The 21,214-nt window shown below is 40.5% G+C and overlaps 1 protein-coding gene across 2 annotated transcripts in view; it reads right to left on the bottom strand.

Moving 5' to 3' along the window:
• Positions 1–1,377: 1,377 nt before the first annotated feature.
• LOC128691353 (uncharacterized) overlaps positions 1,378–21,214 on the bottom strand; it is a 68,396-nt gene continuing 48,559 nt past the window's right edge. Inside the window, exons 6-8 of one of the 2 annotated variants that reach the window (XM_070093019.1) lie at positions 11,592–11,674; positions 9,823–10,014; positions 1,378–1,604 (exon numbers count right to left, since the gene is read on the bottom strand). In XM_070093019.1, coding sequence (XP_069949120.1) covers positions 1,396–1,604; positions 9,823–10,014; positions 11,592–11,674 — 484 coding nt within the window. In that variant the 3' untranslated portion in view covers positions 1,378–1,395. The remainder of the gene's footprint in view (positions 1,605–9,822; positions 10,015–11,591; positions 11,675–21,214) is intronic. The other variant, XM_070093020.1, reaches the window with a different exon arrangement.

Here is a 21,214-nt window from a genome sequence, read left to right as displayed (position 1 = left end):
ACTATTTCAATGACAATGTTGTGGCCCATTTTAGACAAATCGTAAAGGAACGGGAGGTACAGAGCTCTATGGACAGATTTGTTGTGCGACAGAGGTCCAGTGACTCTCAAGCTGGTCCTAGTGGCATTAAAAGAAGAAGGGAAGTAACCCCGGAAAAGGACTTGCTACCTCAAGTCGTAATGGAAGGGGATTCCCCTTCTAAACAGTAAGAAGATAATGCTCTCCCCTCCTCCCATCCCATCAATCATCACCAGATCTTCAATAAAAGTAAGTGTCATTTAATTGTGCATGCCTTTTTCAGTTTGTGTGTATTAAAATTAACATTTCATGTGGTAAAAAAAAATTTTTTTCATACTTTTGGGCGTCTTGCACGGATTAATTTTATTTCCATTATTTCTTATGGGGAAAATTCATTCGCATAACGATTATTTCGCATAACGATGAGCCCTCTTGCACGGATTAAAATCGTTAACCGGGGGTCCACTGTATTTTCATACAGCTTTTATGGTTGTACTCTCGGTTTCTTGGTCTCGTTTGATAGAATGGAAGATATATTACAGAAATAGAGATGATTTTGATTGGTTTCACGATGGAAAGCAGCTTGAAATTGACCTCATAGTAGAAATGTTCGATTTTTGCCAATATTCTAGAGTGTACAAATTATGTCACTCGCCCAATATGCGTCCAACTGGTTGGTCGAATGTGTTGTTAAAGGCACCGTCATTATTTATACAATTATTACAATAATGCAGTAGTCTGCATAACAGTAAATCTTATATTTTTTTTTTGTCTGAATAAAAATTCAAAATGGAATGTAAGTGTAATATAAGAGAGGCCTGGTGATGTAACTAATGAACAGAGAATGCTTTCTTAGTGCCAGGAATGTCTACATTGTTTACTCTAGACCCTATTTTTAAACTGGCAATTTTTTAATATTATGTGAAATTGGCCAAATTACTGATTTCTGATCTCTTTATTAGGTAGTTGAAATAGGTAAATGGGCAGTTTCTTGCACTTATTCATTAAAATAGAAGGAATACTATCAAAATAACATGGTTTGGTCGATTTGAATGGAATTGGCCAAAAACAGGGCTAAAATTGGACAAAATCCTTGATGTGTAAATATCGCTGAGATTGTTTTGTGATAGCATAACTTCAAAAGTCTTCTATCAAATTTTGTACTTTTGGTTTTATTACCTTCAGAAAAAGATTCTATCATTTCACAAGAAAAAAATAGCTTTTTTTTTCTTTTTTGTTGAAAATTCTCTGACCCTGAGAGTAAGTTTCAGATCATGGGTTCTGACCCTGAAAGGATAAGTACCATATTTTTTCTAGTCATTCAATAGTTTATGGTCTTTTATATTGATAAAATCTTTTAACCAATTTCAATATTTGTTACCTGAGCGGTAGGTCCTGGGTGACCCTTGGGTCAAGCAAAAGGTAGTTGAAGCAGGTTTTATTAGTGCCATCTCTCCAGTGTCGTGTGGGGTCAGGTTGGCAGAATGGAGCACTCATAACCTTCTCCAGTGATGAACAAGATTCCCAGTCTATTGAGAGAGGATCTTCCAGTGCTGCTTGTAGTTGACGAGGATACTTTGGAATGGCTAGATGCAGAAAAAGGTTATGTATAATTAGATGATCAGGTATACAGTGTACACAAAAAGATTCTAACTGCAAACGACCATTAGTCCTCTTATAGTATACAGTAAACTCCTTCCTGGAAATCAGCACCTTATGAGAAATATTCTTATGTGAAGTGAGATATATATTAAAGGAAAAAATGTCATTACATTGTCGAGATCTTCAAATTTGCCAAACTTTTGTAAATATTCTACAAGGTAGTCTGTCTTGCTTTACATATGAATTGTCATTGCTTGTTGCCATGGAAGTGTGGGGAGAGTTGATGTGGCTCTACTGGGTAGAGGTGGATGACTGTTTCTTGTAGTGATGTGAAGTATAATTGTCAGTAGTTGATGACAGTACAGGAGTGCTTAAATATTCTCCAATGCAACTGTTTTACCCTGCAGCTTCATACAGCTTGCTCCAAAAACCCTATGTAGACCAATGCTTCAAGACTTGTCAGGTTTCTTCTTTCTTTAAAAATTCGGTAACTTTACTAATAACACTGAATTGCTCACATAATGTATCCTCTTCTTTGATCTTCATCCATTAACTGGGAACCGAGATCCTCCATTTCTTATGCAATTGGCTCTATGCCATCCACTTCTAACAGTTTCTTTACATCTTATTCATACATATCTTCAAAAACATCACATCTCACAGTCCATGCCAGTCACAATTTTCTGGACCTGACTCTTAAGAAGAAAAAGCCAGAAAAATTATTCACCACAGAATACCATAATTATGCCAAGACACTTTTATATGTAAAAGTGCATCTGCAATGTTAAATTTCCACTTTCTTTAATACTACAATCAGAGCTTCCTGCTAATTCATTACTGTGGCACTTCCAGCATCACTAGTATTCATCTAGAGCACCATAGTTAATACAGTGGACCCTCAGTTATCGGCCATAATCCATTCCAGAGGGTTGGCCTAAAACCAAAATGGCCTAAAACCGAAATAATATTTCCCATAAGAATTAATGTAAATACAATTAATCCATGGAGGCAAAGAAGGAAATGTATGAAAGTATAGTGGTACCAGCACTCTTATATGGGTGTGAAGCTTGGGTTGCAGATGCTGCAGCGAAGAGGTGACTGGAGGCAGTGGAGATGTCCTGTCTAAGGGCAATGTGTGGTGTAAATATTATGCACAGAATTCGGACTGTGAAAATTAGGAAGAGGTGTGGAGTTACTAAAAGTATTAGTCAGAGGGCTAAAGAGGGGTTGTTGAGGTGGTTTGGTCATTTAGAGAGAATGGATCAAAGTAGAATGACTTGGAGAGCATATAAATCTGTAGAGGAAGGAAGGAGGGTTAGGGGTTGTCCTCGAAAAGGTTGGAGGGAGGGGGTAAAGGAGGTTTTGTGGGTGAAGGGCTTGGACTTCCAACAAGTGTGTGAGAGCATGTTAGATAGGAGTGAATGGAGACAAATGGTTTTTGGGACCTGACGAGCTGTTGGACTATGAGCAAGGTAATATTTAGTGAAGGGATTTAGGGAAACGGTTAGCCAGATTTGAGTCCTGGAAGTGGGAAGTACAATGCCTGCGCTTTAAAAATGGGGTTTGGGATATTGACAGTTTGGAGGGACTTCTAAACTGTCGTATCTGAGTGCCTCTGCAAAGACAGTGATTGTGTATGAGTGAAGTGAAAGTCTTGAATGATGAAAGTATTTTCTTTTTGGGGATTTTCTTTCTTTTTGAGTCACCCTGCCTCAGTGGGAGATGGCTGACTTGTTAAAAAAAAAAAAAAAAAAAAAAAAAAAAAAAAAAAAAAAAATAAAGAAGGGGTTACCAACCCCTTGCTCCCGGCATTTTAGTTGCCACTTACGGCACGCATGGCTCATAGAGAAAGAATCCTGTTGCACTTTCCCATGGAGATAAGAGGAAATAGACAAGAACTAGTAAGGAAACAGAAGAAAACCCAGAAGGGCATTTGTATATAAACGCTTGTCTATGCATGTGCAATGTGACCTAAGTGTAAGTAGCAGCAGCAAGACGCACCTGAAATCTTCCAAGCTTTTGTGACAGAAAAAAAGACACCAGCAAACCTATCATGTAAAACATTACAGGCTTCCATTTCACACTCACCTGGCAGGATTGTAGTACTTCCCTGGACAACTGCTGTCTACCAACCTATTATGTACCAACTAATTTAAAGTGGAATATTTGTTCTATTGAAAGGGGCATGAAGTAACATACAATACAATATTCACATCTGTCTAAGGATGAATATAATTACTGATTTACCACTGGCAATGGCACCTAGTATTCCAGAACATACATTATACTTAACAAGACTTACTACATACTACAGTAGTTGAAAATAAATCAGCTAACCAGATATACAGTGAACCCTCAGCTAACGATATTAATCCATTCCTCAGAGCTCATCGTTAGACGAAATTATCATTAGCCGAATTAATTTTCCCCATAAGAAATAATGAAAATCCAATTAATCCATTCCAGACAGCCAAAAGTATTAACAATTTTTTTTTTTTCATTTCCCTACAAAGAAAACAATGAGACATGCACAATAACTATATAAATAAATGTTAAAATGACACTTACCTTTATTGAAGACTATTGACGAGTGATACATGAGTAAAGGCTACACTTTGCAATCCCCACTAGCATTACAACAAAACAAGAAAGTTAGCCTGTCTTTCATAGGCTTGTGTCCTGGGAGTGCCTTTTCCTCCTGAGTAATGTAGGCCCTGTTTGGCATTTTCTTCCAGAACAGGCCTGTTTCGTCACAACTGAACACTTGTTGGTGTTGGAATTTTTCAGCTTCGCCATGCCTTATCACACTGTATGCCACTACGATCCTTAAATCTCTCAAACCAACCTTTGCTGGCCTTAAATTCACCAATATGAGCACTAGTTCCAGGCATTTTTTCCTGTTCATCTGGGTGTTAGTCGACTGGTGTGGGTCGCATCCCGGAGGACAAGATTAAGGACCCCAATGGAAATAAGTTAGACAGTCCTCGATGACTCACTGACTTTCTTGGGTTATCCTGGGTGGCTAACCCTCTGGGGTTAACTGTTTCTCAGCAATTGTTTCTCGTTAAGCCACACCAACAACAGCCTCTCCACATCTTCAAGTAGTACAGCTGACGGTGGTGCAGCAACAGCCGACGGTGGTGCAGCAGCAGCTGACTGTGATACGATAGTATTTTGATAGTATTTCTCACCCTTTTTACCACAGGGTTGGCACTAGAAGCTTTCTTTGGGCCCATGGTGGCTTATTTAGCAGTTACAAGCACTATAAACAATGGAATAATACAAAATGTATTGAATGTATGCAAGAAACTGGCCACCCTGGCTTGTAAACAATGATGGCAGGGTAGCTGAGGCGCTCAGGCTGGAAGGACAGGTTCAGGACGAATCACGTTAGGCCAGTTTTTTATCGTAAGGCGGGCCAAAATTTTTACACTCGAACGCTTCGTTAGGTGGATTTAACGTTATGCAATGCGTTCGTTAGCCGAGGGTCCACTGTATAGTACCTTGGAATAAATAACACTCAAATAAGAGAAACAAGGCAAATGATATAACTAATAGTTAAAGATTTAGGACTAAGATATTATTTGTCTTATTTTTTAGGGTATGTTTAATGACAGGGATAGGTAGTAGGTTGGTAGACAGCAACCACCCAGGGAAGTACTACCGTCCTGCCAGATGACTGTGAAACAAAAACCTGTAACTGTTTTGCATGATGGTAGGATTGCTGGTTTCTTTTTCTGTCTCATAAACACGCTAGATAGCAGGGATATCTTGCTACTCCTGCTTACACTTTGGTCACGCTTCACAGGCACGCACATGCATATATATATACATACATCTGGGTTTTTCTCCTTTTTCTAAATAGCTCTTGTTCTTCTTTATTTCTTCTATTGTCCATGGGGAAGTGGAAAAGAATCTTTCCTCCGTAAGCCATGCGTGTCGTATGAGGCGACTAAAATGCCGGGAGCAATGGGCTAGTAACCCCTTCTCCTGTAGACATTTACTAAAAAAAGAGAAGAAGAAAAACTTTATAAAACTGGGATGCTTAAATGTGCGTGGATGTAATGCGGATGACAAGAAACAGATGATTGCTGATGTTATGAATGAAAAGAAGCTGGATGGCCTGGCCCTAAGCAAAACAAAGCTGAAGGGAGTAGGAGAGTTTCAGTGGGGGGAAATAAATGGGATTAAATCTGGAGTATCTGAGAGAGTTAGAGCAAAGGAAGGGGTAGCAGTAATGTTAAATGATCAGTTATGGAAGGAGAAAAGAGAATATGAATGTGTAAATTCAAGAATTATGTGGATTAAAGTAAAGGTTGGATGCGAGAAGTGGGTCATAATAAGCGTGTATGCACCTGGAGAAGAGAGGAATGCAGAGGAGAGAGAGAGATTTTGGGAGATGTTAAGTGAATGTATAGGAGCCTTTGAACCAAGTGAGAGAGTAATTGTGGTAGGGGACCTGAATGCTAAAGTAGGAGAAACTTTTAGAGAGGGTGTGGTAGGTAAGTTTGGGGTGCCAGGTGTAAATGATAATGGGAGCCCTTTGATTGAACTTTGTATAGAAAGGGGTTTAGTTATAGGTAATACATATTTTAAGAAAAAGAGGATAAATAAGTATACAAGATATGATGTAGGGCGAAATGACAGTAGTTTGTTGGATTATGTATTGGTAGATAAAAGACTGTTGAGTAGACTTCAGGATGTACATGTTTATAGAGGGGCCACAGATATATCAGATCACTTTCTAGTTGTAGCTACACTGAGAGTAAAAGGTAGATGGGATACAAGGAGAATAGAAGCATCAGGGAAGAGAGAGGTGAAGGTTTATAAACTAAAAGAGGAGGCAGTTAGGGTAAGATATAAACAGCTATTGGAGGATAGATGGGCTAATGAGAGCATAGGCAATGGGGTCGAAGAGGTATGGGGTAGGTTTAAAAATGTAGTGTTAGAGTGTTCAGCAGAAGTTTGTGGTTACAGGAAAGTGGGTGCAGGAGGGAAGAGGAGTGATTGGTGGAATGATGATGTAAAGAGAGTAGTAAGGGAGAAAAAGTTAGCATATGAGAAGTTTTTACAAAGTAGAAGTGATGCAAGGAGGGAAGAGTATATGGAGAAAAAGAGAGGTTAAGAGAGTGGTGAAGCAATGTAAAAAGAGAGCAAATGAGAGAGTGGGTGAGATGTTATCAACAAATTTTGTTGAAAATAAGAAAAAGTTTTGGAGTGAGATTAACAAGTTAAGAAAGCCTAGAGTACAAATGGATTTGTCAGTTAAAAATAGGAGAGGAGAGTTATTAAATGGAGAGTTAGAGGTATTGGGAAGATGGAGGGAATATTTTGAGGAATTGTTAAATGTTGATGAAGATAGGGAAGCTGTGATTTCGTGTATAGGGCAAGGAGGAATAACATCTTGTAGGAGTGAGGAAGAGCCAGTTGTGAGTGTGGGGGAAGTTCATGAGGCAGTAGGTAAAATGAAAGGGGGTAAGGCAGCCGGGATTGATGGGATAAAGATAGAAATGTTAAAAGCAGGTGGGGATATAGTTTTGGAGTGGTTGGTGCAATTATTTAATAAATGTATGGAAGAGGGTAAGGTACCTAGGGATTGGCAGAGAGCATGCATAGTTCCTTTGTATAAAGGCAAAGGGGATAAAAGAGTGCAAAAATTATAGGGGGATAAGTCTGTTGAGTATACCTGGTAAAGTGTATGGTAGAGTTATAATTGAAAGAATTAAGAGTAAGACGGAGAATAGGATAGCAGATGAACAGGGAGGCTTTAGGAAAGGTAGGGGGTGTGTGGACCAGGTGTTTACAGTGAAACATATAAGTGAACAGTATTTAGATAAGGCTAAAGAGGTCTTTGTGGCATTTATGGATTTGGAAAAGGCATATGACAGGGTGGATAGGGGGGCAATGTGGCAGATGTTGTAAGTGTATGGTGTAGGAGGTAGGTTACTGAAAGCAGTGAAGAGTTTTTACGAGGATAGTGAGGCTCAAGTTAGAGTATGTAGGAAAGAGGGAAATTTTTTCCCAGTAAAAGTAGGCCTTAGACAAGGATGTGTGATGTCACCGTGGTTGTTTAATATATTTATAGATGGGGTTGTAAGAGAAGTAAATGCGAGGGTCTTGGCAAGAGGCGTGGAGTTAAAAGATAAAGAATCACACACAAAGTGGGAGTTGTCACAGCTGCTCTTTGCTGATGACACTGTGCTCTTGGGAGATTCTGAAGAGAAGTTGCGGAGATTGGTGGATGAATTTGGTAGGGTGTGCAAAAGAAAATTAAAGGTGAATACAGGAAAGAGTAAGGTTATGAGGATAACAAAAAGATTAGGTGATGAAAGATTGGATATCAGATTGGAGGGAGAGAGTATGGAGGAGGTGAACATATTCAGATATTTGGGAGTGGACGTGTCAGCGGATGGGTCTATGAAAGATGAGGTGAATCATAGAATTGATGAGGGAAAAAGAGTGAGTGGTGCACTTAGGAGTCTGTGGAGACAAAGAACTTTGTCCTTGGAGGCAAAGAGGGGAATGTATGAGAGTATAGTTTTACCAACGCTCTTATATGGGTGTGAAGTGTGGGTGATGAATGTTGCAGCGAGGAGAAGGCTCGAGGCAGTGGAGATGTCATGTCTGAGGGCAATGTGTGGTGTGAATATAATGCAGAGAATTCGTAGTTTGGAAGTTAGGAGGAGGTGCGGGATTACCAAAACTGTTGTCCAGAGGGCTGAGGAAGGGTTGTTGAGGTGGTTCGGACATGTAGAGAGAATGGAGCGAAACAGAATGACTTCAAGAGTGTATCAGTCTGTAGTGGAAGGAAGGTGGGGTAGGGGTCGGCCTAGGAAAGGTTGGAGGGAGGGGGTAAAGGAGGTTTTGTGTGCGAGGGGCTTGGACTTCCAGCAGGCATGCATGAGCGTGTTTGATAGGAGTGAATGGAGACAAATGGTTTTTAATACTTGACGTGCTGTTGGAGTATGAGCAAAGTAACATTTATGAAGGGATTCAGGGAAACCGGCAGGCCGGACTTGAGTCCTGGAGATGGGAAGTAAAGTGCCTGCACTCTGGAGGAGGGGTGTTAATGTTGCAGTTTAAAAACTGTAGTGTAAAGCACCCTTCTGGCAAGACAGTGATGGAGTGAATGATGGTGAAAGTTTTTCTTTTTCGGGCCACCCTGCCTTGGTGGGAATCGGCCAGTGTGATAATAAAATAATAAAATAAATAATTAATGACAGGGAATGAAAACCTTAACCTATGCTTCTACTACATGTACATACATAGAAAACTAAACTCAGATATAAACCCTTCCCTCATACTTCTCCTTACCAACCTCAACAGAACATACGACCATAACACAAGACACAGATCACTATTTGATGTTTCCTGTGTCCATCTCACACTATGTAAAAACTCAATGCACATAAAAGGCCCAAAAATTTGGAATTCATTACCTGTGAATACCAAAGAAACACTGTCTGTTTGCCAATTTAAGGCAACTTAAAAACCACCTACTCACCCAAAACTAAACACGCAGTATTTAACCTTACCTACAAAGTTAACAAATCACTTTCTACTGCCTCAAAATATCATTGCACACCATTATTTCCCTAGCCTCAGAACTCCATAATTATATGCTCAAAGATCAATAAATATTGAATAACTTATATTTCATAAATGTATAACCCGTGACTCTATGAAAATATGTTTGTAATTGCATTACCTAATAGAATAATCCATTCTCTTGAATGAACAGTAACTCATCTAATGACCATATGAACTGTTTCTGCACTACAAATCATTGATTTTATTCAATTTGACCTGATTAATAAATTGTACGACTACATATAGTAAAGTGATCATTTTGTTATATTATACACTGTACTGCTACAAATTTGTGCAACTATAATGCTTCAAAATTGAAATGTTCAAATTTCATTGTATAAAATATTCAACTGTACTTCATACTGTAAATTGTTTACTGTAAATTTTACCACTGAATCTATTATAGCTTAGTTAATCTTAAGTTAATTTTAAGCGTGCCCATAATGCTCTACATATAAGGGGCTTTTGGCATGTACATCCAACTACTATAATTCCTTGTACAACTATGTAGTATCATGTCTTAATAAACTATTATTATTATTATTCATCCATAGACAAACAAGGAAACAGAGGAACTTCAGTTACAGTATGACAGTCTTAAAAGCCACTTACAGTGGAGGTTACACTGCTTCAGAAGTTGTGGTTTATTTCTAAGTCTGAGTAGATGCCTTTGGTAGATCCTATGGGTGGTAGCAACAATGGGGCCCGGCACATACCCCAATTTTATGAGGCATGTACGTAATTCTTCTGCATTCATGGCTTTCACACTCTCAGTAAATGAGCCAACAGAGTCTTGGCTCCGATCTAAAAACAAGCACATCAGTTTATAGTACAATTATGAAAGTGTTTTTTTACCTTTGTCTTTATGAAACAATTTCTGTACTGTCTAGTATAATCATGTTCCTAAGAAAGTGTGAAAGAAATCCATTATATTTTATAAGCTGTTGCCAATTTCTCTCTCTCACACACACACACAAAGCCATGGAGGAGATTATCAGGAGGAGAGTGGTGGAACACCTAGAACGGAACAAGATTATAAATGAAAACCAGCATGGGTTCATGGAAGGCAAATCCTGTGTCACAAACCTTCTTGAGTTTTACGACAAGGTAACAGAAGTAAGACACGAGAGAGAGGGGTGGGTTGATTGTGTTTTCCTAGACTGCAGGAAGGCCTTTGACACAGTTCCCCACAAGAGATTAGTGCAGAAGCTGGAGGATCAGGTGTATATAACAGGGAGGGGACTGCAATGGATCAGGGAATACCTGACAGGGAGGCAACAACGAGTCATGGTACATGAAGAGGTACCACAGTGGGTGCCTGTGACGAGCGGGGTCCCACAGGGGTCAGTTCTAGGACCAGTGCTATTTTTGATATATGCGAACGACATGATGGAAGGAATAGACTCTGAAGTGTCCCTATTCGCAGATGATGTGAAGTTGATGAGAAGAATTAAATCGGATGAGGATGAGACAGGACTGCAAAGAGACCTGGACAGGCTGGACATGTGGTCCAGAAACTGGCTTCTCAAATTCAACCCTGCCAAATGCAAAGTCATGAAGATTGGGGAGGGGCAAAGAAGACCGCAGACAAAGTATAGGCTAGGTGGACAAAGACTACAGACCTCACTCAGGGAGAAAGACCTTGGGGTGACCATAACACAGAGCACTTCACCGGAGGCACACATCAACTAAATAACTTCTGCAGCATACGGGCGCCTGGCAAACCTGAGAACAGCGTTCCGATACCTTAATAAGGAATCGTTCAAGACACTGTACACCGTGTATGTTAGGCCCATACTGGAGTATGCAGCACCAGTCTGGAACCCACACCTGGTCTAGCACGTCAAGAAGTTAGAGAAAGTACAAAGGTTTGCAACAAGGCTAGTCCCAGAGCTCAGGGGAATGTCGTACGAGGAAAGGTTGAGGGAAATCGGACTGACAACACTGGAGGACAGAAGGGTCAGGGGAGACATGATAACGACATACAAGATACTGCAGGGAATAGACAAGGTGGACAGAGATAAGATGTTCCAGAGAGGGGACACAGAAACAAGGGGTCACAACTGGAAGCTGAAGACTCAGACGAGTCACAGGGACGTTAGGAAGTATTTCTTCAGTCATAGAGTCGTCAGGAAGTGGAATAGCCTAGCAAGTGAAGTAGTGGAGGCAGGAACCAAACATAGTTTTAAGAAGAGGTATGACAAAGCTCAGGAAGCAGAGAGGGAGAGGACCCAGTAGCGATCAGTGAAGAGGTGGGGCCAGGAGCCGAGTCTCGACCCCTGCAACCACAATTAGGTGAGTACAATTAGGTGAGTACACACACACACACACACAAATGTATGTAAATACATACACAGAAAAACTAAAAAAAATTATCTCACCAGTGTATGCATATGCTGCAGGGAGTTTCTGAGCGGCAGTTTGCCTGCCGAGTGTCAACGTCCTGCTTGCTCCAGTGGATATGCTAACCAAAATAAATGTCAACATGACTTTCAACACATTAGTTTCAGATATACAGCTTTTCAATATACATATTAAATGGTATGACATTACAGGGAATGTTAACTTCAAACACTTGCCAACTACTGTTTGACATTAAATAGAGTAATGGACTATTTAACAAAACGGTTGCTATGGAATCTTGAGTGCTGTTATTAAATTAGACATTTGCCAAATTAACTCTTCTCTTCTTTTTTTCATTTTTTTTTAGCTTATTAAAATTGTGAAACCAATTATTGAATATTATAATAATATTCACAGGAAAAATAAAAGCACTAACGATGCAATCATAAAAATGTTAGGTCTGCTTTACACAGCATTGGAAAATAAGGAATATCCACTAGGAATTTTTACTGACCTAAGAAAAGCTTTTGACACAGTAGACCATGGCATCCTACTCCACAAACTTGACCATTATGGTATAAGAGGCCATGCGCTTGCATATTTCAAATCTTACCTTACTAATAGGTATCAGTATGTCACCATTAAAGACACAGCATCAACAACACAGCCACTTGATACTGGAGTTCTGCAGGAAAGTGTTCTTGGTCCCCTGCTCTTCCTCATATACATCAATGATCTTCCAAACGTATCTCAACACCTGAACCCCATTCTCTTTGCTGATGACACGACTTATGTCATCTCTCACCCTAATCTTGCCACCCTCAACACCATTGTTAATGAGGAGCTAATCAAAATATCGACTTGGATGACAGCCAATAAACTTATGCTTAACGCTGACAAAACCTACTACATTATGTTTGGTAGCAGAGCAGGAGATGCGCAAATTAACATTAAGATCGACAACACTCTAATTGCCAGACATAATGAGGGCAAATTCCTAGGCCTATACCTCGACAACAACCTGAACTTCAGCACCCATATCCAACACATAACCAAAAAAGTATCCAAAACGGTTGGGATCCTTTCCAAGATACGATACTACGTGCCGCAAACTGCCCTTCTCACACTAGACCATTCACTTATATATCTATACCTCTCCTATGCTATCTGTGCTTGGGGTTCAACTGCAGCAACACACCTAAAGCCAATAATAACCCAACAAAAAGCCGCAGTAAGAATAATCACTAAATCCCATCCCTGGCAACACACCCCCCCACTCTTCATAGATCTAAACTTACTCCCTGTTCAGTACATCCACACTTACTACTGGACAATCAGCATCTACAGGACCTTAAATTCCAATATTAACCTTGACCTAAAACGCTTTCATGATATTTGTGACAGAACCCACAGGCACAACACCAGACACAAACATCTCTATGACATTCCCTGTGTCCGACTAAACCTTTACAAAAATTCAATGTATGTCAAAGGCCCTAAAATCTGGAACACCCTACCTGAAAATTCTAAAACTGCAGACACATTCATCACCTTCAAAACTACCATCAGAAAACATCTTATCTCCCTGATACACCCTGTCAACTAATTATACGAATACCACCTGGTGGTTCACACTTACACTCACTCACCCATTTGACCATAAACAGAAATATCAATCTCAATCTCAAAATAATGAATCTTAACTAGTCATAAGTTGGCCTGTGATACTCCAATACTGAAACTATGTATAGTGCCAAAACAAAAGCATTCACATTGCTAAACTCAAACTAGTATTTAGTCACTTAGCCATAATACCAACTTACCTCATAATTTTGTAATATTTTAAACTTAAGATTTAATCTAAGTCTGCCCGAAATGCCTAGCCATGCTAGGTGTTCTAGTGGTACACTCTGTAATTATTATTTTAATACATGTAAACCACACAATAACCAAATTCTGTAAACTCAGCATTGTAATCCTTATAGAGAATAAACTTTGAATTGAATTAAATGAATGTGTTAGCAGTGGCATTGCCAGGTTCTAATGTTGGATGTGTAGATCAAGTGTTTACATTGAAGCATATATGTGAACAGTATTTAGATAAAGGTAGGGAAGTTTTTATTGCACTTATGGATTTAGAAAAGGCATATGATAGAGTGGATAGAGGAGCAATGTGGCAGATGTTGCAAGTATATGGAATAGGTGGTAAGTTACTAAATGCTGTTAAGAGTTTTTATGAGGATAGTGAGGCTCAGGTTAGGGTGTGTAGAAGAGAGGGAGAATACTTCCCGGTAAAAGTAGGTCTTAGACAGGGATGTGTAATGTCACCATGGTTGTTTAATATATTTATAGATGGGGTTGTAAAAGAAGTAAATGCTAGGGTGTTCGGGCGAGGGGTGATGTTAAATTATGGGGAATCAAATTCAAAATGGGAATTGACACAGTTACTTTTTGCTGATGATACTGTGCTTATGGGAGATTCTAAAGAAAAATTGCAAAGGTTAGTGGATGAGTTTGAGAATGTGTGTAAAGGTAGAAAGTTGAAAGTGAACATAGAAAAGAGTAAGGTGATGAGGGTATCAAATGATTTAGATAAAGAAAAATTGGATATCAAATTGGGGAGGAGGAGTATGGAAGAAGTGAATGTTTTCAGATACTTGGGAGTTGACGTGTCGGCGGATGGATTTATGAAGGATGAGGTTAATCATAGAATTGATGAGGGAAAAAAGGTGAGTGGTGCGTTGAGGTATATGTGGAGTCAAAAAACGTTATCTATGGAGGCAAAGAAGGGAATGTATGAAAGTATAGTAGTACCAACACTCTTATATGGATGTGAAGCTTGGGTGGTAAATGCAGCAGCGAGGAGACGGTTGGAGGCAGTGGAGATGTCCTGTCTAAGGGCAATGTGTGGTGTAAATATTATGCAGAAAATACGGAGTGTGGAAATTAGGACAAGGTGTGGAGTTAATAAAAGCATTAGTCAGAGGGCAGAAGAGGGGTTGTTGAGGTGGTTTGGTCATTTAGAGAGAATGGATCAAAGTAGAATGGATGGAAAGCATATAAATCTATAGGGGAAAGAAGGAGGGGTAGGGGTCGTCCTCGAAAGGGTTGGAAAGAGGGGGTAAAGGAGGTTTTGTGGGCGAGGGGCTTGGACTTCCCGCAAGCGTGCATGAGCGTGTTGGAGTGTGAGCAGGGTAATATTTAGTGAAGGGATTCAGGGAAACCGGTTATTTTCATATAGTCGGACTTGAGTCCTGGAAATGGGAAGTACAATGCCTGCACTTTAAAGGAGGGGTTTGGGATATTGGCAGTTTGGAGGGATATGTTGTGTATCTTCATACGTATATGCTTCTAAACTGTTGTATTCTGAGCACCTCTGCAAAAACAGTGATAATGTGTGAGTGTGGTGAAAGTGTTGAATGATGATGAAAGTATTTTCTTTTTGGGGATTTTCTTTCTTTTTTTGGGTCACCCTGCCTCGGTGGGAGACGGCCGACTTGTTGAAAAAAAATATATATATATATATATGGAGTTAAAAGATAAAGAATCACACACAGGGTGGGAGTTGTCACAGCTGCTCTTTGCTGATGACACTGTGCTCTTGGGAGATTCTGAAGAGAAGCTGCAGAGATTGGTGGATGAATTTGGTAGGGTGTGCAAAAGAAGAAAATTAAAGGTGAATACAGGAAAGAGTAAGGTTATGAGGATAACAAAAAGATTAGGTGATGAAAGATTGAATATCAGATTGGAGGGAGAGAGTATGGAGGAGGTGAACGTATTCAGATATTTGGGAGTGGACGTGTCAGCGGATGGGTCTATGAAAGATGAGGTGAATCATAGAATTGATGAGGGAAAAAGAGTGAGTGGTGCACTTAGGAGTCTGTGGAGACAGAGAACTTTGTCCTTGGAGGCAAAGAGGGGAATGTATGAGAGTATAGTTTTACCAACGCTCTTATATGGGTGTGAAGCATGGGTGATGAATGTTGCAGCGAGGAGAAGGCTGGAGGCAGTGGAGATGTCATGTCTGAGGGCAATGTGTGGTGTGAATATAATGCAGAGAATTCGTAGTTTGGAAGTTAGGAGGAGGTGCGGGATTACCAAAACTGTTGTCCAGAGGGCTGAGGAAGGGTTGTTGAGGTGGTTCGGACATGTAGAGAGAATGGAGCGAAACAGAATAACTTCAAGAGTGTATCAGTCTGTAGTGGAAGGAAGGCGGGGTAGGGGTCGGCCTAGGAAGGGTTGGAGGGAGGGGGTAAAGGAGGTTTTGTGTGCGAGGGGCTTGGACTTCCAGCAGGCATGCGTGAGCGTGTTTGATAGGAGTGAATGGAGACAAATGGTTTTTAATACTTGACGTGCTGTTGGAGTGTGAGCAAAGTAACATTTATGAAGGGATTCAGGGAAACCGGCAGGCCGGACTTGAGTCCTGGAGATGGGAAGTACAGTGCCTGCACTCTGAAGGAGGGGTGTTAATGTTGCAGTTTAAAAACTGTAGTGTAAAGCACCCTTCTGGCAAGACAGTGATGGAGTGAATGATGGTGAAAGTTTTTCTTTTTCGGGCCACCCTGCCTTGGTGGGAATCGGCCAGTGTGATAATAAAAAATAATAATAAAATATATATATAGATGGGGTTGTAAGAGAAGTAAATGTGAGTGTCTTGGCAAGAGGCATGGAGTTAAAAGATAAAGAATCACACATAAAGTGGGAGTTGTCACAGTTGCTCTTTGCTGATGACACTGTGCTCTTGGGAGATTCTGAAGAGAAGTTGCAGAGATTGGTGGATGAATTTGGTAGGGTGTGCAAAAGAAGAAAATTAAAAGTGAATACAGGAAAGAGTAAGGTTATGAGGATAACAAAAAGATTAGGTGATGAAAGATTGGATATCAGATTGGAGGGAGAGAGTATGGAGGAGGAGAATGTATTCAGATATTTGAGAGTGGACGTGTCAGCGGATGGGTCTATGAAAGATGAGGTGAATCATAGAATTGATGAGGGGAAAAGGGTGAGTGGTGCACTTAGGAGTCTGTGGAGACAAAGAACTTTGTCCTTGGAGACAAAGAGGGGAATGTATGAGAGTATAGTTTTACCAACGCTCTTATATGGGTGTGAAGCATGGGTGATGAATGTTGCAGCGAGGAGAAGGCTGGAGGCAGTGGAGATGTCATGTCTGAGAGCAATGTGTGGTGTGAATATAATGCAGAGAATTCGTAGTTTGGAAGTTAGGAGGAGGTGCGGGATTACCAAAACTGTTGTCCAGAGGGCTGAGGAAGGGTTGTTGAGGTGGTTCGGACATGTAGAGAGAATGGAGCGAAACAGAATGACTTCAAGAGTATATCAGTCTGTAGTGGAAGGAAGGCGGGGTAGGGGTAGGCCTAGGAAAGGTTGGAGTGAGGGGGTAAAGGAGGTTTTGTGTGCGAGGGGCTTGGACTTCCAGCAGGCATGCGTGAGCGTGTTTGATAGGAGTGAATGGAGACAAATGGTTTTTAATACTTGACGTGCTGTTGGAGTGTGAGCAAAGTAACATTTATGAAGGGGTTCAGGGAAACCGGCAGGCCGGACTTGTGTCCTGGAGATGGGAAGTACAGTGCCTGCACTCTGAAGGAGGGGTGTTAATGTTGCAGTTTAAAAACTGTAGTGTAAAGCACCCTTCTGGCAAGACAGTGATGGAGTGAATGATGGTGAAAGTTTTTCTTTTCAGGCCACCCTGCCTTGGTGGGAATCGGCCAGTGTGATAAATAAATAAATATATATATATATATATATATATATATATATATATATATATATATATATATATATATATATATATATACACACACACACACACATACAGTGGACCCCCGCTTTACGATCACCTCCCAATGCGGCCAATTATGTAAGTGTATTTATGTAAGTGCGTTTGTACGTGTATGTTTGGGGGTCTGAAATGGACTAATCTAATTCACAATATTCCTTATGAGAACAAATTCGTTCAGTACTGGCACCTGAACATACTTCTGGAATGAAATAATATCATAAACCGGGGGTCCACTGTATATATATATATATATACATGTATATATATATATAGGTTATAGGAGGGTGGGGGCAGGAGGAAAGAAGAGTGATTGGTGGAATGATGAAGTAAAGGGTGTGATAAAAGAGAAAAAGGTAGCTTACGAGAGGTTTTTACAAAGCAGAAGTGTTATAAGAAGAGCAGAGTATATGGAGAGTAAAAGAAAGGTGAAGAGAGTGGTGAGAGAGTGCAAAAGGAGAGCAGATAAAAGAGTGGGAGAGGCACTGTCAAGAAATTTTAATGAAAATAAGAAAAAATTTTGGAGTGAGTTAAACAAGTTAAGAAAGCCTAGGGAAAGTATGGATTTGTCCGTTAAAAACAGAGTAGGGGAGTTAGTAGATGGGGAGAGGGAGGTATTAGGTAGATGGCGAGAATATTTTGAGGAACTTTTAAATGTTGAGGAAGAAAGGGAGGCGGTAATTTCATGCACTGGCCAGGGAGGTATACCATCTTTTAGGAGTGAAGAAGAGCAGAATGTAAGTGTGGGGGAGGTACGTGAGGCATTACGTAAAATGAAAGGGGGTAAAGCAGCTGGAACTGATGGGATCATGACAGAAATGTTAAAAGCAGGGGGGGATATAGTGTTGGAGTGGTTGGTACTTTTGTTTAATAAATGTATGAAAGAGGGGAAGGTACCTAGGGATTGGCGGAGAGCATGTATAGTCCCTTTATATAAAGGGAAAGGGGACAAAAGAGACTGTAAAAATTATAGAGGAATAAGCTTACTGAGTATACCAGGAAAAGTGTATGGTAGGGTTATAATTGAAAGAATTAGAGGTAAGACAGAATGTAGGATTGCGGATGAGCAAGGAGGTTTTAGAGTGGGTAGGGGATGTGTAGATCAGGTGTTTACATTGAAGCATATATGTGAACAGTATTTAGATAAAGATAGGGAAGTTTTTATTGCATTTATGGATTTAGAAAAGGCATATGATAGAGTGGATAGAGGAGCAATGTGGCAGATGTTGCAAGTATATGGAATAGGTGGTAAGTTATTAAATGCTGTAAAGAGTTTTTATGAGGATAGTGAGGCTCAGGTTAGGGTGTGTAGAAGAGAGGGAGACTACTTCCCGGTAAAAGTAGGTCTTAGACAGGGATGTGTAATGTCACCATGGTTGTTTAATATATTTATAGATGGGGTTGTAAAGGAAGTAAATGCTAGGGTGTTTGGGAGAGGGGTGGGATTAAATTATGGGGAATCAAATTCAAAATGGGAATTGACACAGTTACTTTTTGCTGATGATACTGTGCTTATGGGAGATTCTAAAGAAAAATTGCAAAGGTTAGTGGATGAGTTTGAGAATGTGTGTAAAGGTAGAAAGTTGAAAGTGAACATAGAAAAGAGTAAGGTGATGAGGGTGTCAAATGATTTAGATAAAGAAAAATTGGATATCAAATTGGGGAGGAGGAGTATGGAAGAAGTGAATGTTTTCAGATACTTGGGAGTTGATGTGTCGGCAGATGGATTTATGAAGGATGAGGTTAATCATAGAATTGATGAGGGAAAAAAGGTGAGTGGTGCGTTGAGGTATATGTGGAGTCAAAAAACGTTATCTATGGAGGCAAAGAAGGGAATGTATGAAAGTATAGTAGTACCAACACTCTTATATGGGTGTGAAGCTTGGGTGGTAAATGCAGCAGCGAGGAGACGGTTGGAGGCAGTGGAGATGTCCTGTTTAAGGGCAATGTGTGGTGTAAATATTATGCAGAAAATTCGGAGTGTGGAAATTAGGAGAAGGTGTGGAGTTAATAAAAGTATTAGTCAGAGGCAGAAGAGGGGTTGTTGAGGTGGTTTGGTCATTTAGAGAGAATGGATCAAAGTAGAATGACATGGAAAGCATATAAATCTATAGGGGAAGGAAGGCGGGGTAGGGGTCGTCCTCGAAAGGGTTGGAGAGAGGGGGTAAAGGAGGTTTTGTGGGTAAGGGGCTTGGACTTCCAGGAAGCATGCGTGAGCGTGTTAGATAGGAGTGAATGGAGACGAATGGTACTTGGGACCTGACGATCTGTTGGAGTGTGAGCAGGGTAATATTTAGTGAAGGGATTCAGGGAAACCGGTTATTTTCATATAGTCGGACTTGAGTCCTGGAAATGGGAAGTACAATGCCTGCACTTTAAAGGAGGGGTTTGGGATATTGGCAGTTTGGAGGGATATGTTGTGTATCTTTATATGTGTATGCTTCTAGACTGTTGTATTCTGAGCACCTCTGCAAAAACAGTGATAATGTGCAAGTGTGGTGAAAGTGTTGAATGATGATGAAAGTATTTTCTTTTTGGGGATTTTCTTTCTTTTTTTTTTGGGTCACCCTGCCTCGGTGGGAGACGGCCGACTTGTTGAAAAAAAAAAATAAAAAAAAATAGTACAGTGGACTCCCGCATAACGGACGCCTTGCATAACGGACAATCCGCATAGCGGACGCTTTGATCGCTAAAATTTTGCCCCACATAGCGCCCAAAAACCCGCTCAGCGGCCTTCGTCCGAGACGCGTCCAATGTGCGGCCTGAGCCAGCCTCATATGTTCCGCCGGTGGCATTGTTTACCAGCCAGCCTCCGCGGTAACATTCAAGCATACAATCGGAATATTTCGTATTATTACAGTGTTTTCGGTGCTGTTTCTGGAAAATAAGTGACCATGGGCCCCAAGAAAGCTTCTAGTTCCAACCCTACAGCAATAAGGGTTAGAATTCCTATAGAAATGAAGAAAGAGATCATTGATAAGTATGAAAGTGGAGTGCGTATCACCGACCTGGTCAGGTTGTACAAGAAACCCAAATCAACCATCTCTTCTATTGTGGCCAAGAAAATGGCAATCAAGGAAGCTGTTCTTGCCAAAGGTTTAACTGTGTTTTCGAAACAAAGATCGCAAGTGATGGAAGATGTTGAGAGACTCTTATTGGTGTGGATAAATGAAAAACAGCTAGCAGGAGATAGCGTCTCTCAAGCGATCATATGTGAAAAGGCTAGGAAGTTGCATGAGGATTTAATTAAAAAAATGCCTGCAACTAGTGATGATGTGAGTGAATTTAAGGCCAGCAAAGGTTGGTTTGAGAGATTTAAGAAGCGTAGTGGCATCCATAGTGTGATAAGGCATGGTGAGGCTGCCAGTTCGGACCACAAAGCGGCTGAAAAATATGTGCAGGAATTCAAGGAGTACATAGAAACTGAAGGACTGAAACCTGAACAAGAGTTTAATTGTGATGAAACAGGCCTGTTCTGGAAGAAAATGCCAAGCAGGACCTACATTACTCAGGAGGAAAAGGCACTCCCAGGACATAAGCCTATGAAAGACAGGCTTACTTTGTTGATGTGTGCCAATGCTAGTGGTGATTGCAAAGTTAAGCCTTTATTAGTGTATCACTCTGAAACTCCCAGAGCGTTCAGGCAAAAGAATGTCCTCAAGGATAATTTGTGTGTGCTGTGGAGATCAAACAGTAAGGCATGGGTCACTAGGGACTTTTTCTATAACTGGTTACACCATGCATTTGCCCCCAATGTCAAAGATTACCTAACTGAAAAGAAATTAGAACTTAAGTGCCTCCTGGTGTTAGACAATGCCCCTGGTCATCCTACAGACGTGGCAGAGCGACTTTATGGGGACATGAGCTTCA

Source organism: Cherax quadricarinatus, chromosome 41, assembly GCF_038502225.1.
Source record: "Cherax quadricarinatus isolate ZL_2023a chromosome 41, ASM3850222v1, whole genome shotgun sequence".
Lineage (NCBI taxonomy): Eukaryota > Metazoa > Arthropoda > Malacostraca > Decapoda > Parastacidae > Cherax > Cherax quadricarinatus.
Note: the sequence above shows the minus strand (reverse complement) of the source record. Positions and strands in the feature narration are given on the sequence as shown.